General features: G+C 41.4%; 1 protein-coding gene and 1 pseudogene across 2 annotated transcripts in view; one reads left to right on the forward strand and one right to left on the reverse strand.

The window, feature by feature from the left end:
- Positions 1-8,613: 8,613 nt before the first annotated feature.
- On the reverse strand, positions 8,614-9,379 carry LOC147612331 (uncharacterized; annotated as a pseudogene).
- A 4,077-nt stretch (positions 9,380-13,456) lies between these two features.
- Positions 13,457-26,085, forward strand: part of LOC147612332 (SH3/FCH domain protein) — a 31,085-nt gene continuing 18,456 nt past the window's right edge. The window contains exons 1-2 of one of the 2 annotated variants that reach the window (XM_086782944.1): positions 13,457-13,783; positions 13,867-13,946. In XM_086782944.1, the coding sequence (XP_086639070.1) occupies positions 13,755-13,783; positions 13,867-13,946 (109 nt within the window). In that variant the 5' untranslated portion in view covers positions 13,457-13,754. The remainder of the gene's footprint in view (positions 13,784-13,866; positions 13,947-26,085) is intronic. The other variant, XM_086782943.1, reaches the window with a different exon arrangement.

The following is a 26,085-nucleotide window of genomic DNA, read 5'->3' on the forward strand; positions in this document are numbered from 1 at the left end:
ACCTACTACCATGCCAAATTGAATTGTCTAAGCAAATCCTTCTCGTGCTTTACCTCTTGCACTACTCCAAAGAGTTGTAGCTTCCATGCTTGAAGACTTTTTCTGCTGATGTTGAGTTAAAGGCGTGCTTCCTTGAGATTCCTTGAGATGATGGAGGAAGTCCATGAGTAGCTAAAACCATTCTACTTGATGGTGGTTGATCTTGTAACTCTAGAAACTGGTGAGCGACTAAAAGTTGTCTTCTTGGCTCACTTGGATGCCTATCAGGGTTTGGAAGAGTCAGAGTCACTCGAGGTGCCTGAAAGTGAGGACTAATTGGAGCAGGTTGAGATCGGGAAGGTGTCAAGGCTCCTGAACGTCCTGAGACACCCACAGGGACAGATGCAGTTGCTTGATTACTTTTCTTTTGCTTCTTAGAAGTTCAAGCATCACATATTGGTGAGGCCATCTTAATCCTAAAAAAGATAATAAAAAATCATTATCTCATTGCTAAGATAAACAAATAGAGACAAAATCATATTTCTCATGAAAAAATATGATTTGTTAAATGAAACAACATTTAAGATTAGCAAACGTGTATGTAGGACAAACAAACGAGAAAGAAAAAGTGAAAGAGAACAAATAGACATAGAGAGAAAGAGAGAGAGAGAGAGAGTGTTAACCTCCATGCGATGCGAACTCGAGAGCTTTTACTTTCTTTGCATGTCTTCTAAAATTAGATAAAAAGCAAATCTTTTTTGTATGAAGGTCTATTCTAATGGTTTACATTGAGTTTGGGTTATTGTAGAACACAGCTTGTCGAAGCCGTGTATTCAGGAATACAACTCAAGTGTAGAGAGAAGTTGTATTCCAGAATACAACTTGATGAAGCTGTGTATTCTGAAATACAACTCAAGTGTAAAAAGAAGTTGTATTCCAGAATATAGCTTATTAAAGCTCTGTATTCTAGAATACAACTCAAGTGTAGAGAGAAGTTGTATTCCAGTATACAGCTTGCTGAAGCTGTGTATTCTAGAATACAACTCAAGTGTAGAGAGAAGTTGTATTCTAGTATACAGCTTGCTGAAGCTGTGTATTCTAGAATACAACTCAAGTGCAGAGAGAAGTTGTATTCTAGAATAAAGGTTGTTGAAACTGTGTATTCTGGAATACAATCTCAAGTATAGAGAAAAAATATTTTTTTTTAATACAGCTTGTAAAAGCTTCATATTCTAGAATACAACTCAAGTGTTGAGAGTAGTTGTATTACAAAATACAACTTGTATAAGCAATGGATAAAGGAATATAAACTCAAAGTGCATAAGTGTTAAATTTTTAAAAATGTGACTTCAAGCTTTGTATTCTAGAATACAAACTACTTAATACACAAAAAACATGGCAACTTATCGATTTTTGTGTTGTATTCCAGAATACAACACAAGAATTAGGTTTTTAAAAAATGAAGTCATTATAGTTTTTAAAAATTATTGATTAAATCTTTATTTTATAAAATATTATTTTTTAATCACTTTTCTTCTTAATTTACGTATAAAATCTTCTTTTTGGTATTTTTGTGTATTTAAAAGACAAACAATTCTTTCAAAAAAATATCTTTAAAAAAAAGTCTATTTTTGAAATCACTTACCTCCTTAGATAATGTTTTTGTTTTTCTTCCTAGCCATAATTTCCTCGTAGCAAACTTTGAACCAAATGATAATGAAAGAAAAATTCAAAATTGTAACAAATAACAAAGTAATCAAGAAAATGCATACCTTATAGAATTAAACTAAAAAAAATGCTCCAAATTAAAAAAAACGCTCTTGTGGCTCTCTTAGCGGCAGACCCTTGGAATGTGTGTCTAAAAAGGACTTCCTCTCATCTTTTAAGTCCCATTTTTTACAATAATTGATAATTTTTAATATTTAAATTAATATTATTATTTTTTAATCTAACCATTAAAAGCAAGTTACTTGGATTTGAGATTACACTCCACTTTGTAGCGTAGACCATTGTTTTTTAGAGAAACTTAAAGGTTTGAAGTTCCTAGTCATGGCAGGGCAATAAAATTCTCTCTCAAGCTCGTTTTGCTCTTTTCAAGTGCTTGTATCGGTACTCACTCCTAAAAGTCAAAGCCAATCTATCAGTGATGATGATGATGTTTCAAGCCCACTATTTGCTAATTTATCAAATTCTGATACCGATGTTCCAATTTCTCCATCATTAGTTCAGCCTATTCGTGTGGAGACAACCGCTCCCTTGAGAAGAAAAGATAAGTTTTTGCATCGCAATGCATTGAGAGAGGCATGTAGGGTGTATTGTTGTAAAAAAAACTGCTTGAGGACACTTGGATTCAGAAAAATTAAGCAAGAACGTGAAAACTTCTTTGCTTTAAAACGGGCTCACAACAGAATACAGCATTACATGGTTTTTTATTAAGGTCTGGAGAGAAGATAAAATATACAATTTCCGGCACAATTGTGTGTCGAAAGTGTTTTCTTCAAGTGTTTTGTTTAAGCAATCAGCGGCGGATGCAAAAGATCTTAAAGTGATTGCAACGGGTGGAAGAAGATTCACGGTACTCATTTAGTACATGTGACACTCCTCAGCTGTGTTTTCTCAAGAGCTGGATGGAACGATTTGTCACTTACAATGGTGAGCATATGCCAAATTCAAAATTCACCCATTTGCCTGATAATTTTACAAAGGGAGAAGTTTACAACCTCTACGTGGAAACGTTGAAAGGAAGGAACATGTCATTTCTTTCATTAACTTCATTTCTTAGAGTTTGGAGACAATATTTTGCTGATGTGAAAATTCCCAAGAAAACTAGAATGGAAGCAATTCAAGATCACTGATAAATCTGGAGCCCTTTCTTTGGAGGGTACAAGAACTTGAAGACCGTGATGATAATATTCAAATGCCAAATCAATAAACAAAATTGCTTGAAGAATTGCAAACATTGGTGCATGGGGAGACTCATGAAGCATATGTTGGTGCTAGAAGGACTAGTCAACGACGGCTACAAGAGAAGGAAATGTGGGAAGGAAATATTGAGGAGCTCACTATAGGTGCAATGATTGCAGTGTTAGCAACAGATGATGAAAGCGGATGTCCTTTTTGGTTGGCAAAGGTACTTAAAGTCCTTGAGGAAAATGGAATAGTAAGCTTAATTGAGGTCCACTAGTACAAGGTCAATGGAGATGATACATTATCAGGAAAATATTATCCAGAGATGATTCGAGTAAATAAAAAGGGAAAGAAAGCAAATCGTAGTCAATGTCACGTGGATAGCCTAAGCATGGAGGATGTGGAAGTTCTTGTTTATGGTTTTACCTTGAAAAAGTCAGGTCATCTACGAGAACAAACCAAAAAAATTCTTCTGGAGAAAGTCAAAGATTTAACACGAGGCATAAGACCTCTCATTGTAACCAATTTTGTGGACATTATTATTTTATTGCAAATTGAGTAATTTTTTTATCAAAAAATGTGTGATTTTATGAGCAACTCTATTATCTTTCAAAGTATTGAAGTGTAAAACTTGCACTTTTTAAGAGTTTTTTTTTAGCTTTTTAGGAGCTCGTGCTCTTTTTTGGTTTAAAAAAGAGTGTTTTTTGAGATATTTTAGCATTTTAAAAAATGGGTTATATTTTTGATGGTTTAGTTGTACTTTTAAATGGCTGGATATTCGAGCCTGAATGCAAGATAGGAAGGCATGCTATTGACAGTGACCTTGTATGTCGTGCAGTAGGCCCATAGAGAAAAGTGCAACTTGATTGCTCCTGGGTGGATGCTTTTAGCATCTTGGTGAGAATAGTGCACAACGTCTTGAGAGTTTGTGCTCTCAGCCTAGCCGTTTGCTTGTGGGTAGTAAGGTGTCAACTTTCTCTGCACCACAAGGAACTCCTTGAGTAAGAACTCAAACACTCGATTAATAAAATGTGTATCAAGATTGCTCACTATTTCTAGTGGGCAACCAAAAAGGGTAATCACATTCTCATAGAGGAACTTGGCACTAGCTCTCATGTTCACTTTTTGGGTGGCTTTAGCCTCAGCCATTTCGTGAAATAGTCTCTGGCAAATGATGAAACGCACTTGTGTTCCCTTAGCGGGCTAGGCTAATGGGCGATAAATTCTAAATGCGCTTGGTTTCCCTTAGTGGTTAAGCTAATGGGACCCACAAATTCTAAACCCCAATTTTTAAACGGTTGTTTGGAAACCATTGGGGTTAGGGGTGTTTGGTCTTTCTCATGAACTATGAAGAACCTTTGGCATTCATCATAGTGCTAACAAACTTAGCTACGTTTCCAAAGAGTATAGGCCACCAAGTCCATCCTAGAGAACCTTTCGGCGGCAGGTAGTTATGTCCCCGACAAAGTGTCCTCCACCTATGTCAGAATGGGCTTGCTCAAGAACAGAGATAAAGTTATCTTTATGAATGCACTTCCTTATAATGTCGTCTTGACCCTTCTTATTAAACATATGTGCTATCAATTGTCAGGGGGCCTCCTTCCTAAATGAGGTATCTAGATCTATCCTTCTTGATAGGACAGTCAATGGGAAATCCATTAGGCGATATCTTCACCTACTGCATTCTAGTACCTGGTCAATGTGGAATAGTGGAGCATTAGCAAGATATTTTACTCTCTTAGAGAGGTTTCTCCATTTGGAATATTGGAAACGTGGCCATCATGGACATGCATAGAACCCTTATGCATGTTGATGGTGAAATTGAACTCTAATAGATTGTCGTGATGCACTCTATAGTGTAGGTCTTATTCACCAAATACAACATTGCTTGTTGGGGTCAATAAAGAATAAAAATTTGGTGGGATAAGTAGGTGAGATTAATGAAGTTTGTGTCTCTTCACGACCCTCTCGGATGGGTGATTTGGCTTGTTAGTCTTCATAAATTCCTGGAGTTCTATTATATCCTCGGGAGTTATATCAAGATATTCAATATGTTGTTTATCAAAATTATAGACTACAGTGGTGGTAAGCATAGATTCCAAATGTTTATAGATATTTTGATAAAGCTTAATAATACCAAAAGAATTATATAAAGTAGATTCGAAAAGATTCAAATGTTGATGTGTATTATATACTGTTATCCAAGTTTATCAACACTGTTATCCAAGATGTCTAATTGTTGTAGCACATGGCACCAACTACGAAGGTTGAGCACTATGGGATGTAAGGGATAGAAAAACATGTTAGCAAGGTTAGTTAGTACTACATCCCCCTGAAGAATTCCCATGATAATGGTGGGGTTATCATCTCTTTTTGTATTTTGACGGATGAGTGTAAGATCTCCTAGGCTGAGGTCTTCAGTTAGGTTAATCTCATATTGAAGGAGAGAGAGTGTTAGTGTAGATAAAAACAATGTTAGTGTTTGAGGAGGGGCCCGAGGAGTTACCTGCAAATGAACCTATTTTTGAGGCTTGTTCGATGAGGAACTGTAATTCATCAGGAGCTTCTATCCCTGGAGTCCTTTGTTGCATGGCTAACTGGCACTCCAGTTCTTGGATCCCTTGAGTCTTTTGTGGAAAGGAGGTTGGAGATGGCAACTTCTCAGACTTCTCTAGCAATGGCTAGCTTATTGTATCTTTTTGTGGCTTCTTCTTGGTCCCTTCTCGCCATTGTGATCTCTAGCTGAGCATCTTCAATCTGTTTCAGCCTTTATGCTGCTAAATTTTGGCTGTTGCTTAGCTGCTAATTTACGTGTTCCAGCACTTTTTGGTGGCTAGTTAGCATATGATCAATTTCCTCCTCCTCTTCTTACTTGGGCTTATAGGTTCGTCTACTCGCTTTCTCTTGTTAGTATCATGACCTTCTCCAGTGGTAGTTGGTTCTGCTGATGTAGCTTCTTCATATCTCGTATCCACATCCGTCTTCTCTGGGACACTTGTTGTTATGGGGCTTGTTCTGCACCTATCTCTGTCGAAGGTGGCTGATCAGAAAGGAAAGGATCCCTGAGTGGTGAGAGGTTCGGGAATACCATTGGAACAGGGCTTGAGGGAGGTGGGTGAAGAGGCATTGCAGGAGCTGCGCTTGTTGTCATCCCTTCAGTGCCTTGTGTTTATTTTTATTCCAACACTTGCTTCAATGATGCTATCTCTTCTGACACTTCTGCATCCAAGCATTGGGATTCTGCCTCAACTTGATATAGAGAATACCCCTCATCTTTTTATCTTTTTTGTTCCTCTTTTGTTTCTTTCAAGACTGCTTGTCCTTGTTGTTGCAGCTCGACATGAATCTTTGTAGATGGTTCCAAGGGTGCTGCAACTTGGGGTACTTGTACTTCCTGTGTGCCTTTTAGAACTAGAAGGTTAGCGGCATGGCTAAGCACTCTTGTAAGGAGGTAAGGGTTACACACCTTGTACTGGTGTGACTTCAGATAATTCTCCATCTCTCAATGAATATACCATGCCTAGTCTTCTTCTTTTTCTTCATGAACCTTGGCAAGTCGGTTTAGGGGGACCATGTTGTACTTGTCCACGGGTTTAACCTGCATGACAATGGACATGGCTCTACAAGACTTTTTGTCCACCTCATCCTTTGATGTTATCTTATTCCATCCCATTGGAGTTATAAGAAACTCGCTTCACCATGTCTTCCATGGGGATTTGCTCCAAGCTATGTACATGTTTAAGAATTGGTGGTGGAAACTGCAGAGTATTGCGTAGCAATTGTGATGAGTACCTACTCAGTTGTACCATCTACCTTTGTTACTGTACCCCTCTTGGTGGATTTATCATAAGTCTTCAAGTACTCTACACATAAGCTTGTGTTGATGGTGTGGGGGAGGATCTCCGCCATTTCCACCTTTTCCAGCTTGTCCTTGACTTCACCATCCTGCAATATCTATAAACATTCTAGGTTGTGGTACTAAAGCAAAATATTTCCATGAGTTGTGTGTATATCTATGCTGATTATAGAGCCCTGAAATTGTTGCGCATACGGCCCAAGATAGGTGAGTTTAATGCCACGGGGTGCTCTCTTCCTTTTGTCCACTAGTGACCTTGTTGTACTGGCTTGAGTTATTGTCAGATTTTCTTCTGCCTTAGGGTCTGATGTAGTCGAAAAAGTGTCAGTCGTAAAATGACTAGTAGGAGCTCGTAGTCCTTCTTTTCTTTTCTTTTTTTTTTTCCCCCTTTTTTTGGTGGAGAAGTGGGGTGTGTGTGTGTGTGTGTGTGTTGGATGATGTTGATGTAAAGAGAGTTAGAGGAGTGAGCAATAACAGATGTGTGTGGGTATGAGCCTTAATATGTGAAAGTGCAAGTCGTGAAGTGCTTAGTTTATGAAAGTCTTAGCACGTGAAAAGCTTAGCACGTGAAGTGCTTAAGTCATGAAATAGCAAACTATTAATTTGTGAGGGGCTTAACACGTGAAGTGCTTAAGTCGTGAGAGCTATTAACAAGTGAAAGTCTTAGCACGTGAAGTGTTTAAGCCATGAAATAGCAGATATTAATTCGTGAGGTGCTTCACACATGAAGTGCCTAAGCTATGAGCTGATAACACGTGAAAGGCTTAGCACATGAAGTAGCAAACTGTTAATTCGTGAGAGTGCAGGGTTTGGTGTGTCATGATTGTTAGCAGAGAAGAAGGGTTAGTGATGTATGTGGTATGCACAACTAATTGTTAGGTGTAGTATTTCCTCCCGAGGGTTTAGTGTGAACCTCGTGAAATAGCAAACTGCTATTTCACGAGTTTAGAAGCTGCTTGATTTGGGAAGAGATGAAAAAATATACATGCAATGCATTGTGAAAAACATCAACAAAAGAAAGGGAAGGTCACATAAGCAATCAATTGAGAAGATATAAAGCAAACAAAAGAGAGGGGAGGTCACATAAGCAATCAATTGAGAAGATATAAAGCAAACAAAAGAGAGGGGAGGTAACATATGCAATCGATTGATGTCATCTATATCCACAATGATTTTATTCATACAAATGAAATAAACAAGGGTGGATAACGGGCTCCTACCTGAGAGGGACAGTCTCACAAACAAGGAAGAATGGATGCACACCAACTCGGACGTAATTCAGCAGCAGCAGAGCAGCAGGTGGTGAATGAAGATCGTGCAGTGGTTATCCCTTTGCTTTTATCATCCAGAAGTTTTTGGGCTTCTACTTCTAGTAGTTGTCCAGTTGTCTCGCCTATTTCAATGCCAATCTTTGTAAGTGTCTCCTTTATGGAGTCCTGTAGAACATTGGTAATGTTGCAATTCTTTTGGTCAGTTGGAGAGTTATTAGGTAAGGGGAGGGAAAATTTTGTGTTTATGTACATAGTGGCTCACATGTTGCTACCTTCAAGTTTTTTTACTTGTCACTTAGTTGTTTGCTACAGTTGTTCATGTATGAGCATAGCTTGATGTAGTTCAAAAATCCGTTGATATATGTTATTGGTTGATCTTCAGTCAAGTTTGCCAGTCGCATTTGGTTTGTTGTTAGGTAGCATGATAGGCTTGACTTTAGTTCAGGTTATCGAGTGGTTGTTGCATTTTTCTTGAATAAGTTAAATAGCTACGGTGACTATCATTTTTCAAGTATAAATTTTTGAGCATTACATTGTTCTATTGGCGAACGTCTTCCTTGTGAGTGCAAATGATAGTGGTCTAGTTGTCGATACACTATTCTATATGTCTGCTTGTACTATGCACTCGAAAAGAGTTCTTTGAATCTCTAACTCTATTAGTTGTCTATGGTGTATTGCTTTTAGGAATTTAAGGAAGGGGATATCATTGGCATGGCACACAGAGAACGTCATGTTATGCATTGTTGCATGTGCAATGTGGGCTGATTGGGTAATCTGGCATGCTGTGCATAGGTCAAGTGAATGCTTGCATATTGGTGGGAGCTGTGCTAAATCCCCAAAGAGGAGAAGCAACTTGTCCTTGAAAGGGCTCAGAAGTATACCATCTGTGATGTTAACAATTTAATAGACAACTTGTCCTTGAAAGGGCTCAGAAGTATACCATCTGTGATGTTAACAATTTAACAGACAACCATGTCAAATGTCATTTTAGTTAGCATTGACATCTCGTCGATGATGATTACGTCGGCTTCTATGATCGCTATGAACCTTTCATATGTTTGGTGTATAGACAGCGGGTATTACTGATATCTTATTGGGATTTTAAATTTGTAATGGACGGTTGTAGCAATACTTCTCTAAGACGTGTAGCTGTAGCTCCAATAGATACTGTAAATATGACACTTTTGTTCTCTTTTATAAGTTTACATGTCAAATATTTTATAAGGAAACCCTTTCCACTCCCCAGTGTTCCTATGATGATGTGTAGCCCATTGCGTGCGGTCGCTAGTTGCCTGTAGATTGTTGCTTGCTTTGATGTGAGTGCTACATTTTGGACTTTGAGGAACTCATGGAGCATGAGCAACATTTTGCTCCGATTGTGTTCCTTATTATTTGTAGACTCATCATTTGCTGTTGTTGGAGAGTTTTCACAATTCAAATCGAATTGAGCATATGGCCCATTTGGTCAGAAAGTAGCATGTTCTGGTACGTGTACTCTGTTACGTACATTTCAAGATCTTCCTCTAATAATACAAGATGACGTAGTTGACATTCCACAAAGTATGATGATGGATGTGTTTTTTGGCGCCAATAGCACTGATTCATTCCTAAAAGCCATTGTTTGGAGTAGGATGCTGAAGAAAAAACCTTCTGTTTAGTGGCTTGGATGATATTCTATGAATCTAACAAACCTTTTGCATTCTCTTACAACATTCTTATATGTATCATGCAACTGGTCTTCTGTTGAAACGAACCTTTAACGTAGCTTCACTGGTGACGAGTCTATGTACTGCACACTGTCGTTCTTTGTGATTATTGGTATTTGAAGGAAATTCAAGGCTACTTTTGTAGTTGATGTTGGTCTCAACATGATTGCAGCCGCAATGAGCTTCAACTTAACTTTGTCAAGGCCTTGTAGACCAAGCCTTGTAGCATCCTCTACTAAAATATTCAATGTTCCTAATGGCCAATTTTTCATTGCGTACTTCAACAAATAGTGGGAGACATAAGAGTTTGTCACTCTTTGTATATTCATGTGTGCACCCCATAGCAACAATGTAGTTGGGTGATATGGCACCCAACTAGTGGGAGACATAAGAGTTTGTCACTCTTTGTATATTCATGTGTGCACCCCATAGCAACAATGTAGTTGGGTGATATGGCACCCCATTATGGTGTTCATGGCTTGGGTAAAAATATAACACTTCAAAGTTTGTGGGTGTGATGTAGGCTCTGTTTGTAAATGTGTTTCATATGGGAAACCATATTTGCATGAAGAAGTGTGACCTTTTGCCGCCCTGCAAGATTCCCTGCAAAATGTGTATTTGTTTGGAGATAACGAGTTGGCACGAAGACATTGTGAAGGTGTTGGATGCACCGTCTCTTTGTGCAAGAATATATGCGGCTCTCTCATTTGAGTCTCGTTGCACATCGTTTTTATGAACCCAAAGAATGATATGTGCATGTAGAGAACCCTTGTTTTATATCTCGTACCTAATCAAGTGATGTTCTACACAGCCAAAAAGTTTATTACCTTCAAGTATGCTTGCATTAAAGAAGTTGTGAAGGCGTGTGTGAAATAACAAAGTGCACTTTATTGGGAAATCTTTTCGAGTGAAAACTAGGTTGAATTCATGAACTATGTTCTCGATTGATGTTATCTCTTGCCACTTTGTTTTAGTCACCTCATATGTTGTAAACATCACAAACAAGTATGGGATACCCCACATGTCCACCATGGTAATCAAGTCTTTTAAGTTTTTCTGGTGCCAATATGGTGTGCCTAAAAAAGACATTAGTAAGTTGTAGTGCACAATGTTCCTCTCATAGCATCGTGATCACTTGCTGTCTTATTCAATCTCTTGTATGTATCGATGTCATGATGTAACATCATGTTGTTTAAACTATTTGCATTTAATATTGCTTGCTTCAGGTGGTACATCATTAGCAGGTACGGCTTGTATAATGTGAAGACCGAGAATAGTGTTACAATCCTCATTCTAATATAGTCATTGAAATGGACATCTCCTCAGTAGTTCCCATGTTCAAAGGGGAAAAGAAAAGGAAAAACATTTCAACTGTGATATCAGCAAATTCAAATTGGTTGTAAGGTTAGGCCATTATATTTAAATGTTGTAGTGCACTTTACTAGTGTTGCAGCAGCATCACATAATTGTATCGAAGCAAACTCGTGTTTGTGAGATGTACAGAATGCTCTCCGTTTTGAAGGCTCCACTAAATTTTACAGTAGTGATAGTTCACTATGTGTCTCCTCTTCTGTCATTAGATAAAATGGGTCATCTTGTACGTGGTTCTTGATAATGTTGGTTACAACGTCTAGCAAAAGTATACACAGGCCTAACCTTGTGTGAGGACGTTCTGCGAGTGTCTTGTACTTCTTTGTAATTGGATTATTCACTATATTATATGTAAGTATGCTTGCAACTTATCTGGAGGCTAGGTCTTTTAATATATGAGCCTTGTCAAAATCAATCAACGAATAGATTAGGGGGTTGTCTAGTATAGATCTTCTCTCTAGAATGCCTCTTTCAATGGCATTTGCTATGAAAGTGATGCTCATTGACACATCTATGATGCTAAGAAGTTGGTTATGTAGCTGGTTGCCTATTAGCCAACGAATGTAATATGGAAGTAGGGACACTATACTTTCTTGCCTAGTCGTATTCTTTTTGTTGTTGTAGCAAGCACACCAGTGTGCTTCAACACTGTATTTGTTTATTACATCCAGTAACAATGCACTTACTAGCTTCACATTAGTTGTGCATCTTTCACTTTCAGTATGATGTTGTTGGCTTATCAAAAATGAACACATGTCACATCCAAGTCATAGTGCAATGTTGTCGGCACGACAATATCACACTCAAAACGCCATTGCTCATATAACATCTCCATGTTATACCAGGTGGAAGCATTTGGCATTAGTAGTTGTTTTCTTTTCATTGAAGTCCTAATTTCTGCAACACGTCTTCATTGTAGGCATGTCTTTCCCAACTTTTGGTTTGCCATGTTACCTATAGTAATTTTTTTTGTGGTTTTGATTGACATATCTTGAAGGCATAGTTCAAAATTAAGAAACATACAACCGTGCAGTTTTACTTAAAAATATCTTGAAGTGATCGAACGAACATGAATCTGTAAACATACTTGGAAAGGGTGCTAAAGGCACATCCCCTATGCTTATGGAAATGCTGCGTTATGAATACAACGTCGACATCAACCAACTCTTGGATGTTGACAAAAAAATCGCAAGCCAGATATTGTAGATGATGAAAGAATACGACCACATGACCGACAATACCCAACCGTCAATAAATGATGAGAAAATAACTTGACACTTTGATAGAAAACTCTTCAACCAACAGTTCGGCCAAAAAATAGATCCATACAAGAAGATTGAGAATAAATCTTGAATAGATCATGTAACTAAATAACCAATGTCATAAAATGTAATACGAAAAAATGCATAAACAAGAAGATTGAGAATAAATCTTGAATAGATCATGTAACTAAATAACCAATGTCATAAAATGTAACTAAATAACCAATGTCATAAAATGTAATACGAAAAAATGCATATAAAATATAGTAATAAAAAAATAGTTTTAGTGCAGGTAAAATGTAATACGAAAAATACATATAAAGTATACTAATAAAAAAAACAATTCCAGTGTAGGTAATCCAGATCGAGCAGACGGAGACACGGGACGAGCAACTAACAAAAAAATATCAACAGAAAAAGAGGATGAATACGTAGTCTACTCCATCACGTGCTCTAGAAATGAGAGAAAATACATTGGAGTTACAAAAGACTACAAAAAAGGAAAAGCAATGCATGCTAGAAAATCACCGAGTAAAATGAAGAAAGATGTTGAAGCCTACAAACTCTTCCACTAGAATTTCACATTCTCCATTTTGCATTTAACTACAAGCATAGTTATAGCTAGAACATTAGAGAAACAACAGATAGCATTAGAAGAAACAACAACTAACAAAGGGTATAACAACTTGAAAGAACGTCAGACACATTGTACCGAATACTATTATTTGAAGCATCATAGAAAAATATAGAATTTAAATTTCTGTATGTAATCAGATCTTTCTTGAACACTTAATGGGTAAGTTTGTCTTTGCAACATGATTAATTAACAACAAATGAAAAGTTTGTTTTCATTTTCTATTTTACATGATATCTTGACATCTCAGAAATTGAGAAAAGATTTTCTGATTTTGAACAACGCTTTGAATGTTTTGTGTTAGTATGAATTCAACTTCATGTTTGTTCGAGCACACTTGCGCACTTGTACAAGCAGATAAGGCTACCCAAGCATTCTAGTTCTCTCTCTTAGACGAGCTCTGTAGAAGCCAAGAAGCATGCACACAATCTCTCTCTCTCTCTCTCTCTCTCTCTCTCTCTCTCTCTCTCTCATTTAGCTTTGGGGGAGGGAAGACGAGGGGGCGTCTATCTCCTCTATTGTCTCTCTCTTCTGATGTAGTAAGTGACCCTTCTCTTTAGAGTGCCCTCTCGCTTCAGGTGCAATAGGGGAAGGAGTTGTAGATGAAGGTTTGAACCTTAGGTAATATTCACCCAAGCCTAACTAGATAGCATCAAATTAGGTGAATATATATATATATAGATATAACCAGCAATACTTTGCACATGTATCTTACTAAAAGATTGATAAAGCGTGTTTGTTGCTTTTAGTGTGCTAAGCGTGCCAGCGATGGCTTCTCCTGCAGCGAGTTCTGCAGAGTACGTTCCGCATGCAAGAAATGCACTTTCCATCGTTTTCTTCGCATACAATCACCCTGTACTTAAATTTAAAATTTTATCAGGGAGAGCTACAGGAGAGACCCGAAGAAGCCCCCTTTCAAGTTCTTGGTCCCCCTGGTGTATGCTCCCGTGCTACCACTCAGTAAGACTTCTCCCGCCCTAATGATCCGATTGTGAAGTTCTCTTCTCATTTGACATGATTTTTCTCATGTATGTGTAGAAGAAAAGTTTCTTTTCTCTCATGATTTCTTTTGTGTGTGTAGAAATAAAGAAAGAAATAACGTTTACTGAAGACTCCAAGAGCCTGTGAGACCATGAGTAATACAATGGTACCATAGATATACCGAGCCATGGAAGACTGAAAAGGAAATGAAAAAACACCAGATGATCCTACGATCCCTCCTCAGCTAGTACCAATCTCAGACAGAAAGAGAGTGATGTCATGTCATGTCATGTAGGCGGACAACCTCCCGAATCTGTCTCTGTGTGGTGGAGGGTCCTAACGCTCTGGGTCGGGGACGTTTGGCTTGTGGAATGGATCGAGCTCTCTTGCTAAGAACTCCTCTGAGGCGTGTAGCCAGAGCGCTTTGAAGTAGAGGCACTGATATGGGTGGTCCATTAAGTACATGCCCAAAAGACTCCAAGGTTCTATGAGACCAAAGAAAATATTACATTGGTACCATAAGGTTACATGGTCATGAAATATAAAAAAATATAGATAACTTAGCAAGAACCAAGAAGCAAGTTGAGGAGATATTCATGTTTTTTTGCTTGCGGGAAGACCTCAACTTCGTCCTAGTGGAGCCTTTTATTGCTGCTTTCTGAGAGATAGGAGCATTCGGTGAAACCGGCCGTAAAAGCGGAAGGGCTATCGGCAAGGTGGATCATCCCATAAGCCGGACCACCAATGTCAAGGTGAGCTCACATTGGTCCAGTTCCCGTTGGTGCGGGGCTTTTAGGTGCTTCTCATTGATCAGTTGAGAAAGGCACACTCTTGCATCGACTATGCAACACTCTTGTGCCTAAAGGTGTCTCTATGCGGGGGTTCTTTCCAACACATGAGAGATGTCTAAATAAGGGTTGAAATTTCCTTTATGTAGGGTTCATAGTTGGCTGATTTCTGGTCGTTTTTCAGGTCAACCAGCACTTACAGGTCCAAAAACATCATCATAAACTTCACTAAACATGTTCATATCATGCCCCAGATTTGTCACATCCATGGGTGCATGTCTTGGGCACATCTAGTCTCCATTTGGGTTGCCATTATTGATCCAATCCACCCATATCCGGCTGCCTATCTTGCCAAGATACAGCTTATCCATTAATGTTCCAATCCACCCATATTCGGCTGCTTAACTTGCCAAGATACTAGTGCTGATGTTGACATCCATGTCCATGCGGCACTCAGAGATGTGATGGAAAAAGGCTCCTAAATCCTAGCTAAAATAGAGGGTTAAGTATTTCCACATCTTTACATGTGACACTCCGTTGGGCACTAGGCATAGTTTGTAACCATTTAAGTGCGTGATGATCAATGTCAAGTGAATAAGACTGAACGCCTTAGGGCTGGAGGTATGTTACATCCTCTAAAGATCCCAAGAGGTAATTTCGCAAAATCACTAGCATTCATCTCGACCACAAACGGTCTTCTAGGATCTGGCAAGGCCAACATAGGTGCTTTTCTCACCTTAAGCTTGAGAGCTTGAAAAGCTGCATCAAGCTTCTCGTTTCAAGAGATCGGGTTATTGGACTTAATGTCCTCGATCCTTGAGGAGGTCCATGAAAGATACATTTAACTGCGAACAAACTCTCACCGATTTCTTAAGAAACACCGTGAATCCCAAAAACGCTTGAAGTTGCCTGACAGTTTGAGGAACTGGCCAACCTTCTATATCCACTCAAGATCTATGTTCATCCCATTTCGAGAAATCCGATGTCCTAGATATATGAGCTCTCTTTTGAAGAACTCACACTCATATACTTGGCATACAACTTAGGACTAAAAACTTTCTTATTAAAGCTACAACCCTTGCAAGAACTCTGATCGGAAACTATAGAAAGTAATTTTGCCTTTAGCCTCGGTCGCATGGGCTCCCTTTGACTTTGACTTGCCCTGCACCTGCGGGAAATTTGTCCTCATGTGCCCTTGCTAACCACAAGTGAAGCATCAACCCTCTTTGATGAACTGAAGAGAGTGCTCCACTTTCTTCGATTTCTTCGAATTGGGGTCATCTATAGTATGGGACTAACTTTGGGTCTTTGCAGGAGAAGTCTTCCCATGTTAAACTTTCATTTACGTTGGGATCGTCCTTGGTTTGTTAGTGAGGGTTGTTGGGGTTTCTTTGATTGTTTCTTCGCCATGGTCTCATAAAAAATCTTTGCATATTGGATAGCATCATCCGATGTTTTGCTGCGGGAATTTATGACCTGGAGTTGATATCCATCAGGCAATCCATCCACAAAGAATCCCAAAATAGTGATAGGATCCATTTGAGTTGCCCGTGCCTGCAACTTTCGAAACTTGTGCAAATACGTATCAAAAGGCATATTCTTCACTTCCAAGTTTTAAAACTTGGAGACAATGTCGTGCTTATCCTCGGCCTGCAAGAACTCTTCCCGGAAAACTTGCTCAAAATCTACCCACGTTATGGGCTTCACTTGCAACCAGGTAAGGGCTTTTCTTGTCAGGAATCCCTGTACCATATGTATTTTTTTGTCCTCAGGGAAAGGATGGAACTCAAAGTGCGTACCCTATCGGTGAAGCTAGGAGTCAACTACCTCCTGAATCTTCTGTTTCTGCTCCCCCACATAGGGCACTTGAGTTAAGGAGGGTGCAACTAAAGTTGTCCTAACACCCCCCCCCCGCCCCCCCTAGTCAACCTTAGTGACTAGGTCACCGACCGCCACATCGTCATCCTGATGTGGCCATCTCACGGTCGTTCTACACTTCATCAGCCATGACAAACTCAAGATAATTTGCTGCTGCTCAAGGAAAACTCGCGTGTTGCCATATCCTGCTCGTCCACGATCACAAGTACAAACCCCGCTCTTGGAAGCTGGCCGTGTACTTTCAGCACTCTTAATCAAGGAGATTGTGTTTCGAATGTGGAGAACTCTTAAGCAAACCGTTCCTTTTATACTAAAAAGTGAAGAGGTTAACTTGCTTTCTGTGAGATTTTTCCAAAAAAACAAAGTGCTTTTCAATTTTAATGTACATGTGCTTTTATTGACTTAAGCTTTCCCCACTTTTTTTCAGCAAAAAAGCCATTGCCTATTTTAAATGAAAAAAACCCATCTACTTTTTCCAAAAATGATGTTCTTTTTTCTAAAAAAAGAAGAAGCAAAAACTGTCGACCTATTATTTTTCATGCGGGCCATTTTTTTGAGAGCCTAGTCCGGTACGAGTCAGCCAGGGTTCCACTCCATTCGTCCGAGGTCAGGTGTGCATTGTCCTGCACATGAAATAGTGCTAGTCTGTCGAAATACGCAGCGGAAATGATAACCAAACTTGGGTCCACAAGAGTAAGTAGAGTGCAGAAAATAGACAGCACAAGAAACACTGAGAGATAGGCATGTAAACTCTTCTCTATACACAAGATCTCGTACAAAACTGAATGAGAAAATGGTGAGGAACATGGGGCCTATTTATACGCCCCATGGATGTAGTCGGCCAGCGCTTGAGGGCTCTCCACGATTGCATAAAGCAAGTCGGCCAGCGCTTGAGGGCTCCCCACGATTGCATAAAGCAAGTCGGCTAGTAGAAAATATCTCCACGATTGCACAAAACAGGTCGGCCAGCATCAAAACCTCCACGACTGCATCATAGCCAGTTGGCTAGCCACCAGGAGCACATGAGGTGCAGTCGGCCAGCACCAGGGGCTCCTGTCAACATGTGGCATCCATCCGCACCATGGAAAAATGGGGAAAAAATATGGGGAGTGAGGAAAAATGGTAAAACTTCTATACAGGGCGGGCACACCCACAACAGAAGCCCTGGTGTATAAAAATAGACAGGAGATGACTTCTAACACCCCCTCTCAACTCCTGGTTGTGAAACCTACCACAGGGAGCTAGGGTGCCGCCTGAACAGATCGTGAGATAGTGACTTCGTGAAGACGTCCACCGTACTGTCCTCCGTCCCGAACAGAACTCTAGCAAGATGTCATCAGCAACGATCTGTTCACGAACAAAGTGCCTTTGGATGACCATGGGTTCCTTGAGCTACCCCCTCTGAATCCGGAACCACAAAGCTTGGAGTATGCACCTCCTTCTGCAAGTAATCAACTGCCACCTGCTGCCTGGCTTTCCGAAAGGTCCCCGTGGAAAGAACATCCTCAGGAGTTTCTTTGTCCCGAATACTACGAGACATCAGAGCATAAGTTACCTGTTCAGTTTCCTCTGACTAACGAATACAAGAACTACCAACATTAGTACTGGAGAGTTCCTGCCAACTGCTGCCATCTACTGGCAAGCTATCCACCAGCTGGTCCCGGAAAGCCTGCACACCTGGAGCGTATCCACACTTAAGTGGCCATTACCAGGCTGCCACTCATCACAAACTTGAGGACTTGGGAGAGAGAGTGTTGAAAGCTTGTAAACTCCATTCTCCACTCCGCCTTCCCAAACCACCTGGCCTGTTGCTTTGTCCCGAAGAGCAACAAAATGCTCATCAAACTCCACCCGTACGCCAGTCTTGCAAACCTGATGCATTGACAACAGATGAAAACCAAGTGACGGAACATACAACACCTGGGAGGAATGCTTCCCCCCTCTGCCATCGGGAACTATCTCCATCCTGCCCTCATTGTGAACTGGGATAGTGGACGTATCCCCAGTAAGAATGTGACCAGAATACTTGCAGAGATCCTGTAAATCCGAACGGGAAGGAGTCATGTGCCTGGAAGCACCACTGTCCCCAAGGGGCCCTTGGCCCTTGCCCACCAGCCCAAGGAGGGGCTGGGCAGGCTGTCGGCTAGCCCAAGAGGGCTTGGCCAGGTAGCTGACTATTTTTCAGCATTTAATGCTACTTGAGCAGGTCGTGGGGCTACTTTCAGCAAACCGACCTGGTTTAACCAGCTGACCAGAATCTAGTAGGGGTATAAATACCCAGCGCATAAATCAGTCCTGTCTATCTCATATTTCACCTAGTGCCGAAGCCACTCAAGGGGCCAGGATAGCCAAGGAGAAGCTAACGCAAGGGTGGATTCTGTAGGTCAAGGGCAGAGGATGATCCTCAGCCAAGAAGGTTCAGGTTCAGTCTTTTATTTCAGATTTATGCATCATTTTAATAATAGCAAATACACCATTCGTGGTGGGGGCCCCATAGAGGGTATTCGGGACCCAATACTGCGTCCTCTTCTCCCTTTCTCTCTCTCTATTTTCTGCACATCTATATTCAGTTTTGTGCGTTATTCTCGTCGTGAAAAGTGTGCTGATTTCTGAGCATTGAAGTTACTAATCTCCCCTGAAGCTTCTACATGTTACGGTGGTATCAGAGCCTACTTCAAGTGTAAAGATTCAGCAAGAAACCAATTTTTTTTTCTTGCTCGTGTGGTTGGTGTTCAGACTCCGGTGGACCACCCCTTTCGGAGTGACTCCTGTCCCTCGAAGGACGGTTGGTTTTTAGCCTCCGGAAGCCTCCGGAAGCCTCCCACACATAGTGGATGGTTAGATTGCGCTCTGGAAAGGAGGTGCATTTTCCTGCTATGGCGAGCTTCGACGACGAGAGAGACCAAGAACCTTGGGACCAAAGTGCACCAGGCAGTCTAGCTAGGGCATCAGGCATGAGTGTAAGAGAGATGTTCCAACAGATGATGTCAAAACGGCCTTCAGAAACTTTACGGGCGGTGAGCACACTTAATCAGACTTAAAACTCTTTATGACCTGGAATAATAAACTTGGAAGAAGAAGAAAAAGAATGAGTGGAGCTAGAGTGCTCCTGCACAAAACACCAATCGGCCCCAAAGCGTGGCGTCCCGTAGGTATTTATTTAACACTCGAAGTCGGCGTAGCCCTTGTACAATTCCCAAGAAGATGCCTCCTTGCTTCACGTGGAGGAGATCTCCTCGAAACTTTCACCTAGTTTGTGTTGTTGGATACAAGAGCCTTGGCCCCCTTTTTATACAAGTTTGGAGTGAAAAGCATAGCTTTTTCCCCTAAGAAAAAAAACTACTACAAGTGCTTTTCAACAAAAAGACTCTTCGAATAGATTTCCTCTTTCTTCTTAAAAAAAACAAAAAAAAAACACATGGCGAATAGCGCTTTCGAAAATCCACGCTGCTTTCTCTCTTGCGTTTTTGGCTACCCGTCGCCTCTCACGCGTTCTGATTGGCGCTTTTCCTTGTGCTGAGTGCGCCTGCTCATCTCTCTTGCGCTGAGTCCTACTGGACTGCTAGCCAGGCCTGCCCCTGACACGTGGCAGCGCTTGTGCCATGTCATCACCAGCCAGCCACGTCAGCGCCTGTGCCTGCAGCCAGCCACGTCAGCTGTCTGTGCCATGAGTACCACGTAAGCTGCCTAGATCAGTCACCAGTGCCACGTGGGAGTGCCACATCAGCTGCTGCGTTGGCTGCTGACTGGTTGTGCTTGCAAGGCTGACCCACAGATCGCCTTGAGAAGGAAACTGCTACACCTGCAACAAGGTAAGAGGACCCAAAAATACATGCACATGAACAAACATATGAGCATGCACACACATGTACACACACACCCCAAACATGTATCTACATCCACACACGTGTACAATCTTACACATGCACATACCGAAAGAAACATGATCAGTGAATGCTAAACATGTTTAAACATAATCACAGTGCTTAAGAAAAGAGGTAAAATACTCAGTCCTGTAGCATACCCCCCTCTTAAAACAAAGCAATCGTCCTCGATTGTTCATTCAAAGGATCTACCAAACTGAAATAGAACCTAAGAGACCTGTAATATGCAGAAGCTTCGGAGAAGAATCGGTAACTTCAATACTCAGAATTCAGCACTCTTTTCGCGACGGAAATTAACACACAAACTGAAAGGAGAAGTGCAGAAAATAGAGAGAGAGAGGGAGAGGTGGAGAGGACACAGTATTGGGTCCCAATTACCCTCTGTAGGGCCCCCACCACGGATGGTGTATTTGCTTTATTAGAATGATGAGAAATCTAAAAGAAAATACAGCAATCTTGGACCTTTTCTTGGCTGGGAATACCCTGCCCTTGACTTGAATCCTTCACCCCTTTGCTTAGCACCCTCTTGGCTTTGTCTAGCCTCTTATGCTTGAGCTCTTGGTGGAGAATGAGATGATTGAATGGGATTGTGGGCAATGCTATTTATACTACCCAATCATGAGCAGTTGGCCAGTACTATAGCAGTTGGCCAGCATTAAATGCTCCCACGACCAGAAAATACAGCAATAAATACTATTAAATGCTGCGCATCACTTTGTTGCTTGGCTGGGCACTTGCGCACATGGGAAATAGGGCTGGGCACTTAGGCGCCTGCTGCCTAGGAGGCTGGGCACTGAATGCCCCCTGTTTTGGAGGCTGGGCAGCCTGTATGGGCTGCCCCATACTTGCCTTAAACATTCCAAGAGCTGGATAAGCAGTCGGTTACCCCTGGCCTGCCCCTGGGGCTGTCCTATAGCCCTCCCATGGCCTACCCATGGCTGGTGGGTACAGCGAGGGCCTTCCTGGCCCTCATGGGGGTGGTTTCACACCATCCCCATGCCCACACTACGACTTGGGGTAGCCCTATGGGCTGGCCCCTTGTCCTAAACACTAACTACTCAGTGATCTGGCATCCGGTACCATACCAGATACGTAGAGTCACTGACATCATTAGGGGAATGGTATACCCTCTTCACCAGCATCAATTACATGTTCTCGACCTTTATGCATGAAGGTGATCCTGTTGGTTTTGTAAGCCTTGCACGGATCAATACGTGTATGCCAAGGCTTTCCAAGCAATACATCATAGCCATTCAAAGGCGCCACAAGAAAATCCTCATGATCCACATAGCCTTGAATGTGTATGCGCAACTTGCCAAAAATAGTCATGACCTGCACTTCTCTACCAACAAAGACAGCCCCTGCTTCAATTTGAGGACCCATGTCCTCCACTTCAATACCCAAAGCAGTTGCCATCTGTGTGGATATGTAATTTTCAGATGCACAATCATCAAACATGAACAAAGTGGGCTGATCTTTGAGCTGTCCCCAAGCTTTACATACAACCCTATCTTTGCTATCATGTGAAGTGTTACCTTGCACATCCGGAACCATATGCACATTAGGCTTTGATGTGCTTGCATTATCACGCTTCTTCTTGTTTGGGCATGCCTTTGCAATATGCTCGGTGCTACCACAAGTAAAGTGTTTCCCCTCACATATATTGCTTTTTCAGTTCCGGAGTGAGACCATAGTCTCTCAGTTTGAAGGGACGCTTCTTGGTAGTGTTATTTTGAGCCTTTGGACCATTTTTATCTTGGTTTTGGTCCTTTTTAGGTGGCTGTCCATCATTTTGCAGGTTTTGGACAGCCCTCTCTTTGCCTTGAAATGAGGGTTTAGCCTTACTCGATCGACTCAATTTGAGTTCCAATTGTTCGGTGGCGGTGGCGGCTGCGATTAATTGGTGTAAGGTATGACCAGGATACATTTGTAGTCCCGCTTTGTACACGGGTTGCAATCCCGATTGAAACCTTCTCTTCCTTTCCACCTCGATGACATGCATAAATGGAGACACCTCCAAGAGCACTTTCCAGAACTTTTGTACATATGCATTTACCAATTCCCCCTCATTTTGCTTTACCCAATCCCACTTCATTGTTATCTCATTCAATGCATTGGGAGGCAAGAATTGAGCATAGAACCTCTCCTTGAACTCTTCCCATGATCTAATAGGATTCGGTGAGAGCTTCTCCGTGAGCCACCAATGGGCAGTAGTGCCTTTCATGAACATGCTTACATGCTGGATCATGGATTTCTGAGTGAAATCCTCATCACTGAAAGCAATATCAAACTTGGCAATAAAAGCAAGTGCCTTTGATGCATCATATTCCCCATGATATGTGTCAAACTTCACAGATTTGTCTCCGGCTTTGAAGTCACGAGACTTTGATGCATGTGTGTGCATCTCAATATGTTTTCCCCCATGTTTGTGCATTGGGACAGCTCCTGTGACTCGCATCATTTTTGGACCAAAAGGTGATGTATAAGGCATAGATACATGTGTCCTGTAAGCATGAGGCATGGCTGGCCCCTCAACATGAATTGATACATTTTCAGCCATAACTTCTCCCTCACGAGCACACTCGAAGGCATGAGTGGCATGAGAGATACGCGGAATACCTGCACCAACAGAAAATTGCAGCCCATGTTGCATGTGTTGTGCATGCACATTTTCAGCCGGCAATGGCATTTGACATACATTTTGACCACTGCCATAAACATTGTATCCTTTACGGGCTACATTAGGTCTTCCTGCATGGCGTGAAGTCACTGATTGTTCCTCTCCCATAGCATGGAGATTCATCCTCTTAGACATAAGTTCTTGCTCGGGCACTTGTGGGGATTCCAAGACATGTGGGATGGTTGCCTTTTCTGCATAGGCATCCTCGGTACGAGCCAAGTATGCACGTGCTGCATCCCTCAGTTGCATGTGTAACTCTCGAGCAATCATTGCCATTGCATGATTTATATAAGATTCAGCTTTCTTGGCCTTCAAACGGTCATGTACCAATGGATCCTCGTGGCGGTAGAGATTCAATTCTTCTTGTTGTGCATGGAGAAGAGCCTGCATACGAGTAAGTTCAGCCCTCAAGACTATGGACTCTTCTTCCTGCATCTTCTCTTTGCCACAGGATGGCTGTCCCACATATTCATGTTCCCTATTGTGCACCACATGAGTTTGCTCATCTTGTAAAGCATTGGAGGTATGCATTTCATTGTCCCTGCCTCTTGTATCAGCATCTCCAATATTCATTGTATGGCTGTCCATAATGTTCTACATGTAGAGATAGCTAGTGTTCACGGTGATCCTCTCTCACGATAGTAGTTAAAGAGAACCGTATGCTTTGATACCAATGTAACTTGGTTGAACACAATGCTAATCGATACACTTAAATACACTAAGATTTGTTGGACACTTGCTCAAATACAAGAAGTAAATTGCTGAATTGACAAGAGACACACAATGAGCCGGAACGGCCGACCCCTCCCTCAAATAAAGTATATTGATCTTGGGAGAATCAAGTACATAGTGTCATGGGCATTTCTGACTAGATTTCCATACCAATGCATATGAATACAGTATTGCAAACAAGTGGTTGTCGATGTAGACTTGCAACCCACACTACCCTCTCAAGTGCCCATGTTCCCTACCATCTGCTCTCTATTGTTCCACCAACACATGGTAGCAACAATCTGCAAGAGAGCACGTAGGACAAGAGAACACTACACAGGGTATGTGATCTTGTAATCCGGTTTCTCCCTCCTGCTACTTGCTCCCATATTTAAGCATAAAAGCTTACCAATAGCCAGTAGAGTCGATGATAGTGGAAGTCTTCGCGATGGAAGTCCTTGGAGTGTTGAGATCTTACTTGAAAAAGGAAGGCTGAAATTAGGGTTTTCAGCAAAAAGACCAGAAATTACAGCAAAAATGAGAGCTGTTTTGCTGAATTTCAGTCATTGGGAGTGAGTAGTAGAGTGATTAGCACTTGGAAACACTCTTGGAAGCTTGGAAAATACCCTAGCAAGTTGGGTATGGCTATGGAGAGCTTGGAAATAGAGAGAAATGGTGGAAAAACAGAGTTTTCAGCCTCCAAAAATCTTCTTGAAGAGAAAACATGAATTTTCTCTTAATAAGTAAGTGAATTGGGGTCCAATCACGTGAAGGGACATGGGGAGATGCCCATTTATGAGTAAAAGGGGAGAATCAGGTCGTCCTGGACATTGAGTCTTGTCCGCCTTGGGACTTCAGTGAGTGTGAACTTGGAAGCGGTCATAATTTATAAGTGACTTTTGGGCGCCCAAACTTCAATAAAGTGGGAACGCACTCACTTATAAATATTGGCTAAGTCCTAAGGGCTATTTGAGCCTAGATTGGGTAATACTTACCACCTGTTCACATGCCACACAACCATGTCAGCAGACAGTTTCACACGCACGGTTCACGGGCGGGCGTCTCCCTAGCCCGGAACTACACATAGGTCATGCAGGCATGAAAACAGCATGTAATTTCAATTGCAAGCAAGCACATAAAGATGCTATGCAATGCAGCACTGGTATGGCGTTCACGAGACTATACCAAAATAGACGTGCTCTAGGCAAGTACACAAGGTACCAGACCCAATGGAACACGAATCCACCAAGCATTTCCGGGCATGTACACGGAGGCACAAGTCCCAACGGAAAGCCAAGTCTAGAGTATCACATGAGTGGCATCAATCCCCGGCATAAACAACTGCCATGGACACCAGTCCAATGTACATACATGATAAGAAAGCACGGGTGGACCAATTGGGTGGCCAAATGGTGACACCTAGTACAAAGATAAGTGAGAGTGTCCTAAAGTACAAAAGTCACGTCACACACACACACTCCCAAAAGTGAGAGAGTGGTCACACACCACTATCCATGACATCGATGTCTACAACAACGAAACATTTGTTGGAGTCTCGTCATATGTGATAGCGCCATCCTGGAGCTTCTCTTGCCTTGGAAGCTCTTCCTCACTTGGCTCAAAGCTCTCAGTCTTGGGCTGTTTCACAACCCTAGGCGACTCCACTTTGGTACTTGCCATTGCAAGTACTTGCTTCATCATGCTTTTTGTCACCATCTTGGTGATTTGGGGTCTCCTTTGCTCTTCTTTCTTGCGCTCAACTCTTGTCAATGCGGTGCTTCTTCCTCTCATCGCTAAAGTTATGGTCTACCTGCTTTCATTTGGTCTCCAAGTTCTTCTGTCTGTACTTGGCTTCAACCTCTTCAACTCTTTGCTGAGATTGCCTTTTGTGCTCGGCTTCAATCTCTTCACCTCTTTGTCGATGGCGAGTGTCTCTCTCTTCGCATTTCCATCTGTACCACATCAAAGCTTCATTCCCCTCTGATGGGGTGTGGTTCTTTGAAAGAAGCCATTTCTTACCTAGGTTAGACCTAGGCTACGGCTTTGGTTGGTCCTAGGCTATGGAGGATCAAAAGTAATTAGGCCCATGATTAAGACATGATTAGAAGAGAGCTTAATGCTAATCAAAGAGAGGCTAAACAAACATAATGTGGACTTATCAAAGAGAATCGTGTGTT

Source organism: Cibotium barometz, chromosome 45 (assembly GCF_041138505.1).
Source record: "Cibotium barometz isolate CiBa-2024 chromosome 45, ASM4113850v1, whole genome shotgun sequence".
NCBI lineage: Eukaryota > Viridiplantae > Streptophyta > Polypodiopsida > Cyatheales > Cibotiaceae > Cibotium > Cibotium barometz.